Source organism: Rattus norvegicus, chromosome 18 (genome assembly GCF_036323735.1).
Source record: "Rattus norvegicus strain BN/NHsdMcwi chromosome 18, GRCr8, whole genome shotgun sequence".
Taxonomy (NCBI): Eukaryota; Metazoa; Chordata; class Mammalia; order Rodentia; family Muridae; genus Rattus; species Rattus norvegicus.
Genome location: NC_086036.1, coordinates 6,273,392 through 6,295,838, shown reverse-complemented (window position 1 = coordinate 6,295,838; position 22,447 = coordinate 6,273,392). Strand labels below are relative to the sequence as shown.

General features: G+C 37.2%; 1 protein-coding gene across 4 annotated transcripts in view; it reads right to left on the bottom strand.

The window, feature by feature from the left end:
* The window catches only part of Taf4b (TATA-box binding protein associated factor 4b), a 133,672-nt gene that overhangs the window by 65,132 nt on the left and 46,093 nt on the right, over positions 1–22,447 (bottom strand). For all 4 annotated transcript variants that reach the window (XM_039097304.2, XM_008771990.4, NM_001426974.1 and 1 more), the window contains 4 exons: positions 16,725–16,894; positions 12,103–12,233; positions 6,888–7,013; positions 3,100–3,156 (listed from right to left, as the gene is read on the bottom strand). In XM_039097304.2, coding sequence (XP_038953232.1) covers positions 3,100–3,156; positions 6,888–7,013; positions 12,103–12,233; positions 16,725–16,894 — 484 coding nt within the window. The remainder of the gene's footprint in view (positions 1–3,099; positions 3,157–6,887; positions 7,014–12,102; positions 12,234–16,724; positions 16,895–22,447) is intronic.

Sequence of the window (22,447 nt, the reverse complement as noted above, 5' to 3'; positions counted from 1 at the left end):
TTTTTTGTTACACACTGCACAGATTTACAGAACTCATATTTCTCAAAGGACAAAAAAAGAAATCCAAATGGTTATAAGGGTTATAAAATATATTTTAAAAACTCTTTAAGAAATCAGGATGTTTGAACTTTAAGGTCAGATGGCTTGCTCTGCAGAATTTGGAGTGATGTACTAAGGGAAAACACTAAGGGCAAGATAAATGTTAATCGACAACATACAAACACATTTCAGACAAGTCTGCAGCTGTATGAAGCCTGTTTATTTGGAATTAGATTCTGACAATTGCTAATATACTTTAAAGCTTCACAAATCAGGATAAAATGGAAGCAAATCACCATTTATATTTTAGAAAAAATATCTATTAATACCTAAATTGTAGCAGTGAAAATTGTTTTTAGAGAGAGAAACAACAACAATCTAAAACAAACACACAAACAAAACCACTCTACACTAAAATTGAAAAGATACCCTTAAAGTTTAAGAAAAAAATGTCCGAATTCCATGGATGGCCCCAGACATTTTGCTAGACAGCAGTTAGGTTTCCAAATGGATAACCTGTCAGGTCAATGCCAACAGTGTGCAGCAGGAGCCATTGCAATGGGCTGAGACGAGGCTGCAGGCAAACCCAAAGGCAGCCAGATGAGAACAGCATCACTTGAAGAAGTCAATAGACGAATAAAAGCGATCACTACAAACCTTCATAAAAACCTGTGAATTTAACAGATTGTCACATAAACTAAACATAAAAATATGAAGTCTCTAAAACTATTTTAGGGGGGAAAAAGGAAAACCATAGGAAAACTATCAATATCAACACTGTAGTCATTAACAATTAGAGTCTAGATGTAGGCATGACTTGAAGCCTGATGGACACCCTTGCTGAAACATCTTCAAGCATAAACAAAGCTTATCACTTCTCTAAGCAGTTCTTTTGTAATTCCATATTTATAATGCTGTCATTAGTCCATTTCCTGTGAGCAGTGTGCAAAGGGAATAAAGCTGTCCTAACAGAGCACTGACTACAAAACAGCACTAATCTGCCAATGAAGTCAAGAAAACTCCCTCGTTAATACCAAAATAACAAACCACAGCATTACAGCTTCTACAAGTGTATGCCTTCATAAATTACTTTATAAGAGAATATTTCAGCTCCAGAGTAAAGTAGGGATATTTCTATAATCAAAATACCCATATGTGTGGCCTTGAAAGGGCCAGAAGGAGCCCTTCTGTAGAACAGCTCTTCTTCAACCCAGGCTAAGAAATTTGATTCCTTTTGATCACAGTAGATTTACTGTAGAAGACTTTAAAACAGTCTAGAAGGAAATTACATTTCTTTTAACCTTACTTAGAAAAGAAACAGTAAATAGAGAGCAAAGGAAGGAATAAGAAGCAGGTCTGTTCTTCACTTCAGTAAAGAGGCTGCGCCTTGCCCTACAGTGCTGTCTGAGGATTGCTGTCTACATACTGACTTCATATAACAAAGTCACCTCTTTCAAAGCTGAAGGAGGGGGGAAAAACCTAAATACCCATGTTTATGAAGCAACAACACACAGGGTAAGATAATTAACTTCCCAAGATAGAAGTGTCCAAGAAGAGATAGCCAGGGCTCACAGCAATGACAAGTGGCCTAGCTACACCTACCTATCATTAATCTAGGTTTGCTTAGAAAGAACGGTAGACATGGTTCTCAGTTAGATACATTTCCACTGGAAGGAATTTAAAATAAGAAACAATTTGCTTAAAGTGACTCCAGTTCCAACACTTTAAGCTCCTCCTTTCTTGCCCTAATCATTATACCCCTTTACCCAGAGTTCATGTACTTTCTTTCTCTATGCTACAGAAAATACACATTGATTCTAAGAATCTTACTAATTTCCATGTGTTTTGCCTCAGCTCCTACATTAATCCAAACAATAAAAGCCTTAGAACATTAATAAATAACCTGCTGCTGGCACCCAGGTGTCAGTGCTGCAATGCTGAAGACAACACATTTCATAGTTCAAAAGGCACAGCTAAGGAAAAGGTTGCTCAGGAAATCACTCTGATTTAGCACAAAGATCCTTAAAAATTGCATGAAATCAGTCAAGTAACTATAGAAACCGATTTTTTCAGCTCCATATCACACATCTCACACCTCAATTGTCTTTATTATCATCTGCTGTCAGATCCTTAACCAGGAATGTGAGCCGGCTTGATGAGTTATTCAGGAGGAAAAAGAATCTGTAGGTCAAGTGAAAAATTTCACACACACACACACACATACACACACACACACACACACACACACACACACACACACACACACACCCTTTCAACCTTAGGTACCTTCATTTCATTCTGTTCTCAGTAGCTCTGGGGGCAACTCCAGTGAGATCCAATATTAAGGCTCAATTAAAATAAGCTCCAATTAGTGGAGCTTTTTTCTCTGAGGCTAGAGAAGTCAGGAAATGGATATTGGGAAATGTAAAAAGTCAGCTACTGAGAGGAGGCTGCAGACATAAATGAACTTATTTGTTGATTTCTACAGTTGCTATGCAGAGGCCTCTGGGAGTAAAAGCTTAACCAGTCTAAGCTATAAACTAAAACCCCTGCAGCTAAACATGAACTGTGTGAAACAAGGGCTCCATTCCAGAACAGAAAACTGCTGGGCCCAGAAAATTAAAAGCCAGAGGCATTTTCCATTTAAAACTAAATCCCAGTACCGCCTCCCAGCCAAAGAATTATAAGCAGTATCAGATTTACAAAACGAACAATTACCCTGGAAAAATGTAGCCTATTGTACAGTCCCAGATGCTAAATCTCAAAAGTTTCTTTTTTCTTTCTTTTAATCCCACACTATATTCCTCCAAGTATATGGTTGCAGTTTACAAAAAGCCATTTCCAGAAAGGCCTAAGCCTTGAAAATAATTTTAAAAGGAGAGCACATAGCTCACTGACCTCGTTTGAAGCACTGCCCTTGCCTTCAGCAGTTCCTGTCCTTCCCCAAGGCTTCTGCAAATGCTATGCAACAGTAAAATAAACCCTGACCTAATTGCCAAGAGTGAGGCTGCCAACCTTCCCTCAAACACAAAGACCAGCGCAGTAACTTGAAAGTCCTACCTCTTTGGCTTTCTGTTTTAATCTCAGCTGTTCTGGATCTTCTTTATTGGAGCGGCTCTGTCAAAGGAAAAGAAAATTTTAATAGAAATCATCTAAACACGAGCATTGCTATTAAATATTTAATAAATGATGATTTCTCCTGTGATTGAAAACCCTAGCTCCAGGGGCAATGCCTGGGTCTAGGCTAGCTGCTCTCCAGCCCTCGCCCCTCCCCCTTGTCATCTGGCTGCTGCTGCAGTTAGCCTGGAGGAATGGCACACTGAAATGATGCTAACAGCGTCAGTCAGGTCTAGTCAAGGCATGACATTGCTCATGCTGGAACATGGCAAAATGAAAACTGGACTGCACAGAAGAAAAGGAAAAGAAGTTTGGGCTCAAATGGAATGAAAACAAACAACACTGGATCATCCTTAGAAGACATTTTGGAAAAGCATGTGGTATTTTAACTACTATTAAAATCAAGAACTCACCTAACCTTTAACCAAATCTTTCAGAAAAGAGTAATTTCTGAAAGTACAAGTAGGAAACACACTCCAATATTTTTATTAGAGTTTTAGGTCTGATACTGCACTTAATAAAATGATACTACTGATACTTATACATGCTATAAAAAAACCAAATGGTATAAGAGTGATCATGAGAAATGTGGTAGTTGTCTTCCTTAGTTAGGTGGTGGGTTAGACATTTATCTCTGAGAGGAACATTTGAGTAGAAGTCTGAATAACAAGAAACAGGAAACCACATCAAAACATTAGGAAGACCAGTCTAACAAAAGAAACAGTAAACAAAGCCTTAAAATTATAGCAAGCATGTTAACTGACAGGATGACCATGTGTTTAAAGCATACAGAAAGTATGATAGAGAAAGGAAGTCAAGTGTTGTCTTAACAGTCAGCCATTGGAGGAAGACTACTATTGAGAGCACAAGAATGAGAGAGCACTGGAGCAACCCTTTAGCAGGCTCAACCAGGCATACAGAGCATTTACTACACAGAGCTATGACTGAAGGCACAGAGGCCACATCATGGCTAGACTACTCTCAAGCAACTGCCATGAACAGAGGTTGACGCAGAGAATGAGGGTAGGAGCTTAGAACAGCAAAGATGACAATGACAAATTGATTAGCATTCCATTTTGCAAGTCAACCAGATTTGTGGGGGGGCTAGATAAGGGGTAGAAGAATATTTAGACTAGTATTCAATAGTTTATAATGCTATTTATTGCACAGTAATTAGAAATAAAGAACCAGTAAACTGTCTTGTAACAATAGCTAAGTTCTTGCTTATAATATTTCAAGTTCAAGAAGGAGTCCTTCCCTGTCCCATCTCCCTGCCCTTCCCAGCACAGTGGTCGTGCTGGGGCTGAGACAACAGAGCAATGCCATGCTAGGATGCTTACATCCTTGTGCTTTGAGATGTCTCAGTGAGACATAAGCCACTGGAAGTCATGGCAAGGAGCACGGCCAATAAAATGGATCTGAAGTAAATAGTACTAGGCAGTCAATCACCCAAGCTGGTGACATATTAACTTTACTAATCAAAGACATACACTGATTGAGAATATAAGTGAGATGTTCCAAGGATAGTAACAGAGACAAACTGATCCAGAAGAAAATGATTCTGCAATTATTTGGAAAAGAGAGGAAGAGAATATGAATAAATGAACGATGTGTATACACTTGAAGACCGTTGAACAATTAAGTGTACAAGTCAGAGAACAACTTATGGGAGTCGGGTCTCTCCTATCAACGTGTAGAACCCAGGGATCAAACTCAGGTCATCAGGCTGGCAGCAATGCTCTTATTCCCTGAGAAATCTTTCAAGCAAGAGAAAGATTTTAATATAGAGGATAGGTTATGGGTATAAAAAGTGAGGTACAGGATTAAAGTTAGAGGCAACATGTGAACTCATGATTTTATAATACATATAAAGATACAGAAAACATTGTAGACACTTATACACGAGTATATACAGAGCCATCATACAAATATTTCCTAGAGCTATCCACTAATACATCCTATATTTAATGACACTGTTAAGCAATGAACATAGCATGTGCTCTTATACTGGTTTCTGACCAGCATCTTCAAGTAAAACATAGAAGAATTTCTCATAGAAATGGTTGATTCCAGGACGGAGGCAAGAACAGTAAAGGTTGGCTCTGGAATACATAATGACAAAAAGTAGGACATCCTCAGTGAGTAATAAAGACACAATGAGGAACAAAGTCGGCGTTCAGAAGTGTCTCCCACCTACAGGATGAAACTACTGAACGAAATACTTATTTCTGAAAAGAAAAATGGAACCTGAAGAAGAAAAAAGACAAGTAAGATGGTTGATGAACTTTGAATAGGTATCTCTTGCAATGGGCAGCAGTGTTATACTACCAACAACCTTTCACACACACACTAGATTGTTTTAAAGTAGTAGGCCAATATGCCTCAGGACTGCTCTCCAGAGATTCTCTGAATTGTATAGTATAGACAGCTACGTAACTGTAAATATACTAAAAAAAAATCCTTCTTAACTAAGATGGAGGGTACATATTATACACATATACACATACTGACTAATCGTGTGTGTGTGTGTGTGTGTGTGTGCGTGTGTGTGTGTGTGTGTGTTACATACAAAGAGTAGGGAAAGGAGTAGAGATGGAATAAATGCAAGAAAATGTGAGGATATGAGGGAATCTTTAAAAAGGGGCAAAAATGTATAGTTTGATAATATTAGTTTAAAATTGTTTCAAAATAAATCAAAGAAGCAATCAGAGCCAAGTATCAGGACTGACCCCTGCATATCCTAGCACTTCAGAGATGGTGACATGACAGTGAATTCAAAGCAGCCTGAGCTACATACTACACAGACCCTGCCTCATCCCAGGACAGACTGAAAACAGAAAATAACAGTTGGTGGGCTGGCTGTGATGGTGCATGTTTTTAATGTCAGCACTCAGGAGGAAGAGGGATACCAGTCTCTAAGAGTTCAAGGCCAACCTAGTATAGACAGAAGGTTCCAGGTAAGCCAGGGCTACACAGTGAGACGCTGTTTCAAAAATAAAGAAGATATTAGTATGTGGCTGAGAAAAAAAACTTTCAGCAATATGAGAAATTAAAAGTAAGGTCCTCAAAACAAAATCTAAGACTTTGGTGGTCAGCCTTCATAATTTCTTGCAAGCTTCAACTTCTATGAAGAAGACTGGAGGTATGAAGCATAAAACTGGAGTGGACTGAACTTTTATGTGGTACCCAGGTATTACTCGTCCTACAAAACAGCTTAAAGGAAGAATACAGGTCTACTGCTCCACCTGTCTCCCCCGCTCCTACTCCCCCTCTCCAATTCCTTTTCCACAAATTTATGTGAGTTCCATATATTCCAAATTGTTCTTGTTCTTTTTTTTTTTTCCCTGAGCTCCAAATTGTTCTTAATGTTACTATAATCCTCTTGTGTTTTAAAAAGTGTTCTTGTTAACTTCAACTTAGTACATACCAAATATTGTCTCAAAAGTCTAACTTTTGTATAATATTCTAACTGCGGTTAGGGGCAGGTGAATAGGAATGAGATCAGGCACACCAGAATATGAGGGAGGAGACAAAAGATTAGGACTCATTAACTAAAAAACTGAAACGGCATACCACATCATCTTGGTTGAGAAACGCCTTATTAGTAAGTTCATTTTAGGAAATTCAGGAGAAATCTAAAGGCTGAGCAAAAGCAACACTGTCAATCAATGATGAAATCAATTATGATCACTGTCAGACCACATCCCTAGAAAAATCACACGGGGCTTTACCTTGGCTGCCTTCAGTAACATTTCTCTCTCTTCTAAATCCTTCCTCTGCTTCTCCAATTGATCCAGCTTTTCAAGAAATTTGAGCTGTGATCTGGTATCAGTAGACAAGATGTAATTTTCACTTCCCTGGGGGAGAGAAAGTCTTATGATTCTGGTTTTGCGTAAGGCATAACAATACAAAGAGAGCAACACACATAGGAAACCAACTTTTTCAGAAGACAATGTTTTTTATTCTGTTAAACAAGCAAACAAAATAGAAGCCAGAAATTTTAATTGACCTTAAAATTTGAGAGATGACTAAGCATTTATATTAGCAAGCCTCTTTAGAGACAGTGAAAGTAATTAAGTCAAACAGACCCTAACAATAGGAAAAAGAACACAGTAGAATATACTATTACCTATAATTCAATCTCCCTTATCACATTATTTCCTAAGTAGGCATAAATATGAGTAATTAAACCTTAGATAAAAAGCACGGAACAATCACCTCACTGAAAATGACAGGGAAAAAAAAACTAGTTAGATTGGCTTGCTCTTAACAAACTAAAACACTTCTATCCAAATAGAAGATAAAATGGCGAACATTAAAATCATAAAGGCCTTGTTTGAAGATTCCCTTAATTTAGTCTAATTTAGACCGAAACATTACTTAAAATAATCTTAATACAATTTTTATTTATAACTTATCTATTTATAAGTAGATTCTCACTACACAGACTGGGCTGCCGTGGGACTTGGGATCATCCTGCCTTAGGACTCAGAAGGAGTGGGAAAGCATATCATTTACAAATGAGAGCTGTAACAAGAAGCCTATAGTGTCTTATTTTAAGTATTCTATAAGATGACAAAATTCAAACTGTCTCACTCATTCTAGTATGCTAGAGTACAAATCAGTGCTTTCAAATGGAACTATTTTCTAGTTTTCCTCACCCATGACCTGTAGCTGCCTCTACAATACAAATATCCGTGTATGTGGTTCATCTGGGACACAGCGGAAAGGTCTTTCCCAATCTGCACGCCCCTCTACTTGTTCTCAGCAGTCAACACCTCCCCTGGGGGAGGCTCTCACAGCCACACTGGAAACACTGAGCTCAACATGAGCGCCTGGCTTGAGCCACTCTATCCTCAAGCTTCCGGCTGCTTCAGTTCACTCAGACTAAGAGACTTCATATGCCCAAGATTCTTTTTAAATTAAATTTTTATTGTTGGTATTTAACTAGATCAAAAGAGTATTACATGGTTTAAGGAAGAAGGATGTAGTAGTTGCTACTTATTTTACTTCAAGCTTAATACAAGAATCCCCCATGGTCTTTAAAGTTAAATAATACAAGATAAAATGTGGGATGCATTGTAGGCCATGCATAGAGGTTAAGTACAATAACAATTTTCTTAAATACCTCATCTTTACCACTTCTATGTTCAGAAACTCTGGAGACATTTTACAGACAGAAATTTAATTTAGAGGGGACAATAAGCACTAAATTAAAAAGATGCACAAGCATTCTAAACTTTAACCGTATCACATCTGCATGCTGTTTTCTTTACCATTTTGGATACAACAGTCTGTGGCATAATTTCCCCTTCTCTTCCAGTTATTGCAAATAAATGCTTTTCCCTAACTCCTAAAGCCCGACTACCATTGTAACAGATATGCCTAATATCATCAAGCCCTTCCTGTTTCTAACGCAGTCTTCATGTACCAAAAGAATGAACACCACTAGACACCCAGACTCAAGTTATATTAGCACCATCAGGTGAATCCCACCTAAGATAGTTGTAATTCTGAAGTAAACTTGAATTTGTAATTAAGTGGTTATTTCTGCTTAAAGAAGGAGAATATTAGGGGCTGGGGATTTAGCTCAGTGGTAGAGCGCTTGACTAGGAAGCGCAAGGCCCTGGGTTCGGTCCCCAGCTCCGAAAAAAAGAACCAAAAAAAAAAGGAGAATATTTGTCTTTCTATATAATATACAGACAGTAATTCTAGCTTTGCTAAAGAATGAATGTAGGAGAATGTATAGGATAAATCAATAATAGTAGTAACTGTATAATACAGTGCTTCTCAACCTGTGTGTTACAGCCCCTTACAAGGGCCTTATATCAGATATTCAACATATCTAGTATTTGCATTATGATTCATAACTAGTAAAATCAGTTATGAAGTAGCAAGAATATAGTTTTACTGTTGAGAAACTGTATTAAAGGGTCACACCATTTGAAAGGTTGAGAGTCACTTATACAATTAAAGTTAAAGGATCCGTAAGTTAAATGATTAAGGTCTTCCAGGTGGGGTAAACACTACCCATTTTCTTAGAGCTATCAAATATAGTAACACATGCTCTTGATAAAACAGAAAAATGCTACCTGAGGGCTATACAACAGAGCTGTGAACGGCACGCTCAACTGAAGTCTTTTGGAAGTATTTCCCGGGGGTTAACACGTAGAAGTTGTGGTTCAGAGCAGGCCAAAGATGGATCTCGTGTTGACAGCGGAGCTTAGTGATGTGTAAGAGTCAGTCAGGAAGGGTCTTGGAGTTGTAAGGGCTGTACAAAGAGAGCTGGAGTCCCTGAACAGGCTAGTAACTCGTAAGCTCTTTTTCTTCTGTTTGTCTTGTCCAGTTCTGATGTGGTAGTTTGTTTTATCTTATTATGTTTTATTATAGTCTCTTAGAAGCCTGATTTTTTTTTTCTAATGAGAAATAGAAGGGGAATGAATCCATATGGGAAGGGAGGAGGGGAGGAACTGGAAGGAGTGAAGGGAGGGAAACTTTAATCACGATATTGTGTGTGAGAAAGCGCCTACTTTCAAAAGAAGACGTTGGATTGTTTTATGTTCTTGTACTAATGTTAAAGAGGTATCTCAGGGTCAACAACAAAGGACAGATTATAGTAACACTAGGTACTCTGGAGGCCAAGGCAAGAGGTCTTTTGAATGCAGGAGCCCAAGACCTATTTGGGTCACATAGGGAGTTAACTGGAGACGAGGAGGAAGAATGAGAGGATGCATATTAACAGAAGGGTTAAGAAGACTGTATTACTCGATGGCCCACCTGCTGCCTACTTGGTCACAAGCCAATGTGCTAATGGAAGGAGGTAGAACAGACCCTAGGAAATATGAGGACACAGCCTCCCTTCTTCTTCTCTTTTACTTCCTGAATGCCTTGAGCTCAATAGCTTTGCTTCACCAGAAATGCTACTGCCATGAATCCTTGCCATGGAACCAACAGCAACGAGTCTAGCCCCCCATGGACTACAGCCTCCCAGTCTGTGAGCCAAAAGAAACGCTTCAGCATTTGTTTTAGTAACAGAAATAGGATAAAAGTTATATAAACCCAACAATAAAGGCCTCAAATGCAAAGCAAACCTAGTTACAACTTTTTGATTGGCATCAAAGATTGAACCCAGAGCCTCATGTATACATCTTCTATTACTGAACCAAACCCCATGTTTCAATACCAGACTACATGTAGACTGTCAACAAAAAACAGATGGCAACATTTAAAACCAGCTAGATAATAATCATGTATCAATATTACACGCAAGATCAAAAAATATATATTCTATTCAACACATGTGGGACATTCTCTAGGAAACACCATGTTAGGTTATATTAGGTTATAAAAGAAGCCTTAATGAATTGAAATAATTTCAATCATATGAAGTTTCTTCTATTATCACAAAGAAGTGAAGAGTGAAGTTAAAAAAAAGTACTGAAAAAAAAAGTCCTGAAAATTTCACAAAAAAAATGTGTAAATTTAACAACACATACTCAACTAGTCTGATCTAGTGAGTCAAAGGGGAAAGAAACCAAACCAAAACAATAAACAGACAGACAGAATAAAAGACAACACTCCAAGGATATGAAATACAGTGATCTCATACGTGTAGAGATCCATAGTGGTAACTGTCTACCCAGAAGAGAACAATCCCAAACGAACATCTTTATTTCACCTCCTATGTAATTAAAAAAAAAAAAAAGGAGCAAAGTAAACCTAAAGCTGATAGAACAAAGGAAACCATACAGACCAGAACAGAGATAAATAAAATTCAGAGCACACAAGCAAAGTCAGTGAAATGGAAATGTTCTGGTTCTCTGTCATGACTAAGAAAGTAGGGAAACATTAGCTAGAATAACAAAAGAGAAAGGGGAAGATACAGGCAAGAATCAAAACACACAAGTGCAGTTAACTAACACCGACTGAACTGATAGATGGATAACCTACAAAAATGGGCAGATTCCTAGACTCTGTAAAATGAAATACTGATGCTTTGTTTCCCACAGCTTTGTCTGGTGCTTATTCTGTTTTGTTTTGTTTTTTTTTTTTTTTAAGTCAGTCTAACAAATTGTCACAAAGAATTTTCAAGTAAAAACCTTGACCACTCACTATAGGTCTTCTGCAATGCTACATGAGGAAGTAAGACGATTTCCCCTGCAAGTCTACTAAGGAGGCAGTGGCAGATACTGAATTTCCTTTAGTCTGTGTGGCTTTGAAGATTTGGCAAACTTAAAATCTCATGAAGTTACCTGTTCACCGATATGCCGGAAATCTAGCCCTCAGTACTTTTTAATTAAAAAAAAGTGTTATTCCTTTTCATTCCACTATCTTTTCTTAAATTCCATAATCATTCAGGGTATCTGCCCACCTCTGAAATTTCAGTTCACAACTGATCTTACCCTAAAGACCGAAAAGCAATAAAAACTACAATTCAAATACAGTAAGTGTATTATCTTTTATCTTGGTAAGTTACTTGTTACACCTAGACAGGCTCTTCTTGCATTGAGCTTTTCCTAATAGCAGCTAAGAACAGCAACGCATGACACCAGGGTCAGCACTCACTGTTACCATGTAACTAACTAAAACGCATATGGTCGCTAGCAGAGTCCAGACCACCAAAGAGAACACAGTAACCAGTATTCTATCCTAACACAACCTTCTTCCTAATTAAGCCTTGAGGAGGAAGGAGCCTCAGGTAAAATAGGTGCATGTTCCAAAGTACAACAATAAACTTACTCTGGACACTACTTAAAACCAATTTTAATTTGATTTACTATTCAAGCACATCTAAGTAAAACAATTAAGGAAACTGCTTTCCTACTAACATGAAATATATTTCTCAACTATTCTAAAAATACATGCAGATATGGAGCCTTGTCCATGAAACGACCTTTACTATTGCTCAGGAGGTGACAGTCTGTATTTCCCTAATGATTCCTTTACCTTGTAAATAGTCATTCGATGCTGAGCAATTGCAGTTAGTTTCTCTAGAAGGCCTCGTAATCTCTCCTGTGTTGCATGGGAGATCAAGTTCACAGCATCAGAGTTAAGCTCCGTAATGTCATGCTTTTTACCTGTAGAGGCAGAGAAAATCCATTACATGTTTTAGTAGTGGCTTATAATTGAAATAATTAGCACAGCAGGTATTCAGTTCCCCCTGGAAGTCATACCCATTATGAATAAAGGTTTGGAGATTATGATTTTCCTGGTAAAGTCACAACTTCAAAGATCTTAGACATTACATTAATAAAACCTAGCCTGGAGCCTCAGAAAATATAGACATTGTTTCCCTTAGCCTCTAGAATCATTCTCCTTGCAAGGTCATTTATAGGACAAAGTTAATAAGAACACAAATCAAGTTTAGTGTTCAGGGAGGAAAATGGTAACTTCAGAAATTAGTGCTATATTCTGTTAATTTTATTAATTAAAAAAATGGAAAGTTACATTTTACCCTGTTTGACACTGTTAATAATTCATGACATTTATTTCAGTGAACTCAAATTATAAATCTGTTAATTCCTTGTCTATAAAACATATCTATATACTTCTTGTCCATTTCCAATTATATTTTGTACTACTCGTGTTTTCAATAAATTAACGTGTAAAATTATACTGAAATATGCTCCAAACCTCATCATTTCATTATTAATTCCAATAACTTCCTGTTTATGAACAAATTGTTTTATCTTGGTGGTAATGAGGAAGAAAGATTTAGGGAAAAAATTAAAAGGTAAACACCAGAGCAGTAGCTGTCTAACAATCAACCATTATCAGTGCTTAAACTCTTTCTTAGGGGCACATACCTGGCCGCCTCAGTAGATATGCAAAGGTAAACATACAGGCATCCAGTGATCTAAGGTAGATATATTGTTAAAGACTGTGTACATGTGTCTGTGTTTGCCCAGGTGTGTGTTATACACGCATGTATGTGTAGTCACATGTGTGTGAGGTACTAAGGATCTAGTCCTCATATTTGCAGAAGTGTCTTATCCACTGGGCCATTTCTCAAGGCCTCTGTGGTTATTTTAAAACACACACACACACACACACACACACACACACACACACACACACACACACACACACACGTATGTCTTCATAGTAATTTAAAAATAGTGTTTGATTTTTGTATGCTAATTTATATAATAAATACTCATATTCTCAAAGGCTGAACTATAGCAAAAACACAGTTTAATTACAACTTAAATACACTTTGACATTACCACATAGTAAATTTACATTTTAATTTGAAATGTAGTTCATAGTAAACTAAAAAGGAAGAAAATTTAAAATTATCCAACTTATTTTAAACTAAGCCTTCAAAATATAATTCATTATTTTGTAAAAAACTGAACTCATTTCCAATTTCAAACTGAAATAGAGAAAAAAGGAAAACCCATTACCAAGATACAACTTCATAAAAATGTTCAGCATAAACAATTAGTTGGGCCTTCTATACAAGGAACAATAAAATTTCAAACCAATCAATGGTTAAAATTATATCCCCAACTGGGTTGGTTGGAGAGATGACTTAGAAGCCATTCACTGCTTTTCCAGAGGACCTCCATTTGATTCCTAGCACCAGTGTCCATGGTTTATAACATGTAACTCTTGTTCCAGGGAATCAATAGCTCTGGCCTCCATATGCAACAGAACTCGCATACACAAATATATATACACAAATAAAAAAATATATAAATTACAACTAGATTGGGTAGCCAAGTTACTTCATGATTCTTTTTTTTTTTACATGAGCACTTAAAATTAGTGCTTGGGAAAGATTTTTTTGAAAATAATAACTATTATTTAAAAAACTAAATAAAAACAGAATTTATCTATTTAAAAATCTATACTGTTATAGAAGGTTCTGAGTTTAATTCTCAGAACAATAAATTAAAAACTAATAATAGCTGGTGTTCTTTTTTTAAAACCTGTAATATTTAAGTATTGGTAATGAACAAGTGTTAATAAATAATTCCTGAGGGTATACAACAGCCAATGTTCAAAAATACCTCCACTAAGTTAGAAAATCTGAGAGCACAAGTTAAAACTATTCCCACTTTTAACACATTTTAAAGCCAACATAATTAAGGAGTGCTAGTTAGTGACTGCCTGCTTACCACTGACTTTATTATATGTTTGTGATTTAATTTAGGATATTAGAGGGAAAATGAAGAACAGTGACATTTAACCTAACCTTCGCACAGGAAAAACATTGTCAAATATTCTTTCAGAAAATGTATAATTTCTATTGTTTTTAAAAATGTTTCACTGATTCTTTGTGAGTTTCACATCATGTACCCTAATCTAACTCCTCTCCCTGTCTCTTCTTATCTGCACTCTGCCTTTGCAACAACCCCATCCCTGAAAAGGAAAATAAAGAAAATAAAAAAAAATCTCTGGGGCAGGGCCTGCTTTCCCTCCTACTTGCCAAAGGTGGCGAGGGGCAGGAGCAGAGGGCATCTCTCCCTAGCCCAAACCTCTTAGCAGACGAGCATTGGGCTAGTTCTCCAGTGCGCAGGCCCTTGGGACTGGCTCACCATTACCTAGTTCTCCAGTGTTCAGACCCTTGGGAATGGCTCACCATTACCTAGTTCTCCAGTGTTCAGGCCCTTGGGAATGGCTCACCATTACCTAGTTCTCCAGTGCTCAGGCCCTTGGGACTGGCTCACCATTACCATCAGGGCCAGCTCAGCTGTACTCCCTAGGTGAGGTGCAGAATCTGTTGAAGAACAGGGCCAGCTTTCCTGCCTGCTGTTAGATGGTGAGGTGGAAGGCATAATTTCTACTTTTAAGGAATGGCCTCAGATGATACCTCAGAAGGAATTTTATTATAAACAGAAAATATCTCTAGAAATAAATTAACATTCACTTCTTGGCTTTCTCCTTTAAGCTTAGATAATTCAAAGAATTTTTACAGTTTACATTTTGTATTATATTGTTTGTGTTTCATTAATAACTGAAAATAGAAATAGTTTTCCAATGTTTCCTAAAACAGAGGTTGCCAAACTATAGCCAACAGGTCAAAACTCATCTCTCTGATTTTATAGGAATCAACCACATAGAAGTTTATACCTTCCCAAAATGCATGCAGAAACTCTCCATGATTCAGTTAGGGTAACTGGAATGGAGACCTTTGGGTTTAACTAATTCATAAAGAATAAGGTAAATCCCATGAGGGTTCAACATTAAAGAAAGCTGTCCAAGGATCACCAAGAAGGCCCTGACTTCCCTACTCCAGAACAGTGTCAAAAATTACAAGTTATCAAAGCCTTCACGGCTGCAGTATTCTGTATGGAAGTCAGGGCCCAATAACAAACAGTCCTGTTCATTTGTTCATATGAAGTTCATGTTTGCTTTGGTCTGGACCAAGAGAGTTCAGTAGCTGTGGCACAAAGTGGCCCTATCACCTAGACATATGTAAGCAAATGTTGTTCATTAGTATCTTAACCTTTCTTCAAACCTTGAGAAAATGATCACACAGGGATTAATACATGGCTCAGTAGTTAGGAACACTGCAGAGTGAGTTCCAAACACTCACATTGTAAAGCTCACAATCACCTGTAACTCCAGCTCTAGGGGGACTCTACACATCTGGCCACTGCAGGTACAACACACCAATGCATAAACTCACACACAGGACACATGTACACAGCATTAAAAACAATATTTAACATTTTTAAAACTGAAAGCAATCATTTAATAAAGATTTTAATCAAACTAAAAATAAAATGTGGAAGGGAAAAAGAGCTGAATCAATGCTTTGGATAATGTGGCACTCACTGATGGTTAAGATTTTTCTCAACAGAGGCTCCTCTCCCCATGTAACTCTAGGTGTGTCAAGCTGAACAAAAACTAACCAGGAGAAACTACTGCTAATTCCTCACTAAAGACAGACAATATGGCCTTAAAGTATTCAACATACCATACATAAAATATTCATGTTAATTATGAAGTAGATCAAATATGGTACAATTCATACAAAATTTCTAATCTTGTCTATTGTTATATTTAATATGAGGTCTTATAGTCTTTCACAAATTGAAATTTAGTTCCAAATAATGAGTACATTATCTTCCATTTTCTTCCACTCATTGCAGCTACCTAAAAACCATCCTGCACCTAGAGAAAAATGTTAGAATTCTAGCTCAGCTTTCTTCTACAATAAAAGTAAAAATTAAATTTTCAGGTTGATACGAGAAAAAAATTGACCCTCATTGGGTACTCCTATAATTTATGACCTCAGTATCTAACATAAACTTTTATTTGTATACACACATATCTAAAAGCCAACAAGAAGTAAGATTTTAAAAATAAGTTCACATTAAATATTTGTGTAAAAATATGTATCTCTATTATGCTTGTCATAAGAATGAATAAATTATTAAGCTATATTATCTAACCAGAAACAAAAGGCTGTTGCAATGATTTTTTCAATAAAATGCTTTATTCTGTAATATTGAAGAAATCTTAGAACATTTTTAGAGTCCCAGACCATCTCTTTAAATAATACTTCCCCTCAACAAACATTCCTATTGGGTCAATAATCATGATTCTATACTTACCAATGTCTAAAATTCTCTTTTGTAGAGCTCCAATGAGAAGAAAAGGTTCGTCTTTGCATGACTGAATGAGTTTGCCAACAAAGTCAGAATGTGTTGCTAAGATGCAGGCATTTTCCTCATCAAGGTTGACCTCTGCCATGCAAGTCACATCATTGATGTCATCTTCCCCTCTAAAGGGAGAAAAAGTTAGAGTTTTGGGAAGGGTGTGTGTGTGTGGACATGCACACGCACATGCACATGCATTCATATATATACATAGTTTCAGAGTGCAAAGAAACATAAGGTCTTAGCAAAGTATGGTAGTGCCCTCTGCAATCCCAGTATTGGTGAAGCAGAGGCAGGAGAGCCAAGAATAAAAGGTCATCATTGGCTACAGAGCCAGTTCAAGCTCAGTCTGCTGCATAGCGGGGAGGGAGGGAGGGAGGGAACAAAAGAAAACAAAATCACTCTTATAAATAACAACATTATTTTATTGAGTTCACCCAGTGAAGTGAATTTAAAAATGTCCATCTTTCTCCTTAAAGCTTTTAAAACTAAACTGACATCACTACGCACAAGAGTGTGCCCCTGGAGGAGAAATCAGAACTGTCGTGTGGTGCAGAACTTATCTTCTCCTCTGCAGTAAGTGAGACACTAAGTGCGGTCTGGACTTACCCAAGCCACCCACAAACCCTCTACCGTGAAAGGCAAGGAAATGAAAACCAGCTTTGCTCTCATCCAGGATGTTAACAGCCCCTCAGGTTTCCCGTGTGCACTCCACTGTTCACTTTGTAGTGGCAGAAACACTAGGTCACAAAAGGTCCCATCCCATAAAATCCCTTGAGAAACTATTTATCTGTCTAGCTATTCTGAAATCTATTTTTAAAATTAATTTTGTTTTTATGATTCTAATTTTTTACATTCTTGCTCTTACAAGATGAATACATTAAAACATACCCTTAAGAAATGGGCTATAAAGGACCTATAAGCAAAATATTAAAAAATTCTATACATGAGCATACAAAACCAAACATGAAATAGGTTTAGGATCCTTGCTTTACAGCAGTTAATCTCATAGGGTTGCTATTTGGCTGTAGAACTAACATGAAGATGTGTACTTAAGAGAATACAGTAAAATTTCCTCAGGTTACCCTTCCCGCCATATGTAATAACAGTCTAGTTGTTCATGATTCTCATACTATCATACAAAAGTTTGATATATATTAAAACGTGTCCCATAGTGACAAATGGGCAAATGACACATCACAAACTCTGTGTCACACAGATTCTTAAATTATACATCCCTTATGATGATGATTTGTATAAAGAACAAATTATAATTATCAAATATTTAAGAAATGAAAATCCCTGATGTCCACCTTTAAAAAGCAGTATATTAAAGGTAAGGTATTACTCTGCTATTAAAAAAAAAAAAAGAAATGACAGCATGAAATATATAGGCAAGTGGGTAGAACTAGAAAAAAAATACAACCTGAGTTAGTTAACCCAGATACAGAAAAACTAACACGTTATATGTACTTAGTTATAAACGGATATTAGTTGTAAGTAAGAGATAATCATGCTACAGTCCACAGACCCAGAAAGGCTAAATAACAAGGAGGGCTCAAGGGTGGTGGTAGTGGTAGTGGGGGGACCACATGGATCTCCCTAGGAAAGGGAAATAAAATAGATTTCACAGGTGGACTGGAACAGGGGGGACCAGCCTGCAGATCACACTCTTACAGGCAACCATACAGACCAAGCAGGTTGAATTTATATATTTAGGGGTGTGTGTGTGTGTGTGTGTGTGTGTGTGTGTGTGTGTGATAAAAGTCCATTATTTTGAGATAGTACAAGGTCAGGGGTATGTGGGAAGGACTAGAAGAAGGTAAATTATGTATTATAATTTCAGAAAATTGAAATTATAAATAAATGAAAAGTTTAGGCATCTGGAGAGATAGCTCTGCGGTTTGGTTTCCAGCACCCACACGGCAGGTTACAGCTGCCTTTTACTGCAGGGATTTGGACAGCTCAGTGAACACTGTGTACACACACACACACACACGTGCTACACTTACCTAGATACAGGCAAAACACCCATACACAGAAGATAAAATAAATCTTTAAAAATAAATACATAGGTAAAAGTTATGACACAGAAACAAGATTGAACGCTCACAATTGAGACTTGTTTGCATCTTGTAAAAAGCATCTTGTTTTTCTCTTAAGAGTGCCTGTATAGTTCCTAAGAGGAACTCAAACCAGCTTTAGAGATCAGTTCTATGTATTACAAGCTCAATCACCAGTACTAGAATTTAATTCAAAGATAAGCTCTTTCTGACAAATAAATAGGAACTTGACTACCCAATAACTACTTGTTCTCCCAACCTAACCACAATCTCTTTGGGTACAGCTACTGGTAAGCACTCCCACAGGAGCAGGGAGGACCTCTATTGAGGGAGGGCAAAAAGAAGGAATCAAAGGGGCAGACAGAAGGAAAGCAAAGGCACATGGGCAGCAGCACTGTCAACAAAAGCAAGAAAGAACAGGACAAAGGCAGAGCTATCATGTCCAGGAATGTTTGTGATCCTGTTTTGGTTTTATTTCATTTTAAAGGAACAAAGTGGAAGTCACTGAGCCAAGGCTTCAAGGGTAATGCAGGGCCTTCTAACAGAGGTATTGTGTGAAATGGACTATTATTTTAAAGACACTTAGAAAACTTAGTACCTTAATAAAAAGCCTTCAAGAATCTGTGGAGTATCACATTACACAAACTAGGTACTACCCACTTGTTGTGTAGTCTGTCTTCGGAAACTCATTAATCAGTTTGCTTTTGATAAAGTTAACTACTTCTTTTTTTTTTTTTAAAGATTTATCTATTTATTTCATGTATGTGAGTACACTGCTATTGTCTTCAAACACACCAGAAGGGGACATCGATCCGATGTCCATTACAGATGGTTGTGAGCCACCATGTGGTTGCTGGGAATTGAACTCAGGACCTCTGGAAGAGCAGCCAGTGCTCTTAACATCTGCGCCATCTCTTCACCCCAACTACTTACTTCTTAATGTCTACTTGCTTACATTTTTCTACCATTAAGCTCTGCATTAGACTAATTCTTCCTTAGGAGATAGAATTATATTCCTATCCCAATCCACTTGAAATAAGGACCCTAGTTTTTCCACTTCCTCTCTCTTCTATCATTATCAACAGCTCCTCCTGCTTCTAACCTCTGCTTAAGGTTGCCTTCTTGTCTAATCTTCAATTTGCCTTGATCTCTGATTTTTTGCCAAAGCCCAATCTATAAGCTAGATTAACTTTAAATACTAACTTTTAAAACATCTGCCTAATTTGTTTTTAAATATTTCAATTACTTCTCAAATTGGTATTTTCGAACTTCTAAGAACATATTTTTGCCAATTATAACAGACCTTAATATGGAATCTAATCTAATGTTCAATGTTTTTGTCTCAATTTCCAAAAAGACCTAGCTTTATTTATCATATTCCTAACAAGGCAGTATATAACTTGCATGTAGATATTTGTAGATTTTTTATATGCCTTAAAATAATGTGCTAGCCTAGGACAATATAATAAGCAGGAGAAACTAGGAGAAAATGGCAGTTCTGAATCACTTTGTCTCGGTAATCCTGACTCTACCAATTACTAAGTAAACTAAAGTTTCAAAGTCTCTGAAACTGTACTTTCAGTAAAAGGGGAAAATACTAGTCCCCGCCATTAGACTGAGGACTAAGAGGAAATTTCTATCATACAAATAGGAAGTCCACATGTTCCTTAACTTACGATGGAGGTGACATTCCCAATAAGTCCTTTGTAAACTCTAAGCTTCTGAAATTGAATGCATTTAACATACTTGCTCTACCAAACATCGTAAGTCAGCTTACCCTCTGCTAACATGTTTACAACACTTTGTTCTACAGGCAGGCAAAGCGCACTGCAGCAGCAAAAAAACAAAACAAAACAAAAAACAAAACAAAACAAAAAAACCTCAAAACCATATATATATATATATATGTGTGTGTGTGTGTGTGTGTGTGTGTGTGTGTGTGTATGTGTGTGTGTGTATGTATGTGTGTATGTATGTGTGTGTGTATGTATGTGTATGTGTATTTATGTATGTAATCATCGGCCCTGGTTTATTCCTTAAAAAGCACACACACCTAGGTAATATGAAGCACACTTAGGAATGTGAGGTAGACACCAAGGTCTCAGGCTCTGCCCTAAGAGTTTGTAAGGCTGTGATCTGTATGACTCTTCCCATTTCTACTCATCTATCATCCCATCTAAAAAATGAGAATAAAACTTGATAGGAATATCAAGTGTTCTTGAATGAAAGCCATGAGATGCTAAGACTATATTAGAAATTAAGCATGAATATTATTTTGAAGAATGAAATAAAAGGCTATCATGATAAATAACTTTAAATGTAAGCCATATGAAATTTAAAAATGAGTTAAAGAAAGGAATCCCTGCCAGCCTCTCTCCTCATAAAGCCTCCCTACCTACAATGCACTGTGAGCCTCTTCCTTTCACTTTACCAATACTGTGCAACACCCTGAACGAACAGGTTTTGAAATTCTTTTCTTCAGATTACATTTGAGAGCAGTAGGTACTTATTAAACTGTGGTGACTGTCAAAATACTTTAAAACATTTCCAAAACAAATTTCAGTCCTTTCTTGTCTCCAGGCCTGGATGCAGACGTTTAGCAGTTCACTGGGTAGTTCTGAATTGCTGATCTATATAATGTTGAGGTGCTTTCAAAAGTATCCATTAGTCCTTTCCTCTATCTCTACTTCTCACCTGGTTCTGCTAAGAAGTTTGTAGCATGAATCACAACAGTTACCAACCTCTTTGGTTCTTCTTGGCAATAGGCCTGACCAATAAACCTAACTCAGGCCTCATAGCTTTTAACCTTTGTTCACTGTGTGCTCACTTCTAAAGTTTTTCATCAATTTACTTTATGTGTAAGCACGAAAATAACTTTTCCTGAACATTATTTACTATGATAAACTAGGTCTGCATACAAATTTTATTAGTAAACTACCATGCGCTGTATGTCCTTGGTGGAAAATACAAACTCTGAAAGCAAAATGGGACCCCAACCTCAGACTCATGCACGCTTAGCCCAGTGCTCACGACCCTGCTGGGGCAGGTTGGCGTCCTCCATTTTTGACAAGAAGAAAGAAGCCTAAGATATTAAAAGCACTGCACCCTTGAGAACAGCTGAAAGGTAAAATATTTCTAACGGAGGCTACAATTGGTTATCTAATGTTATAAAAATCCCTTCAGTGGAATTGAGTAGCTGGGAGCTTATTCAAGGAGAACACTGTCTGCTCTGTCTAGGATTCTCAGTTGGTTACCCCTGTATGACTATCAGGCCTTCCATAGCCATTTCTGCTGGGTGCTGTAAGATCTGATTTGATGATGGCATTTAGCTGCTACTTATATTTGTTCTTTTAATTGCTATATAAGCAATAAACTTACTCAAAAACAAAGATATGGAAACAGTAAAGAATTTTCTATACAGATTAATATTTAACAGCTTTGAAAGACTTCATGGTGTCATTTCTAAGACACTATGCATAGCTTCCCATGCAGCATGACAGGCATTCGGCTGCCATCTTTTTCTGGACTGTCTCTTGTGAGCCTAGCTACCATGATGTATCTCTCTCTACCAGCTCAAAGGTGGGAGAGCTGGTTTGGCCACCCGACATTTTTTGG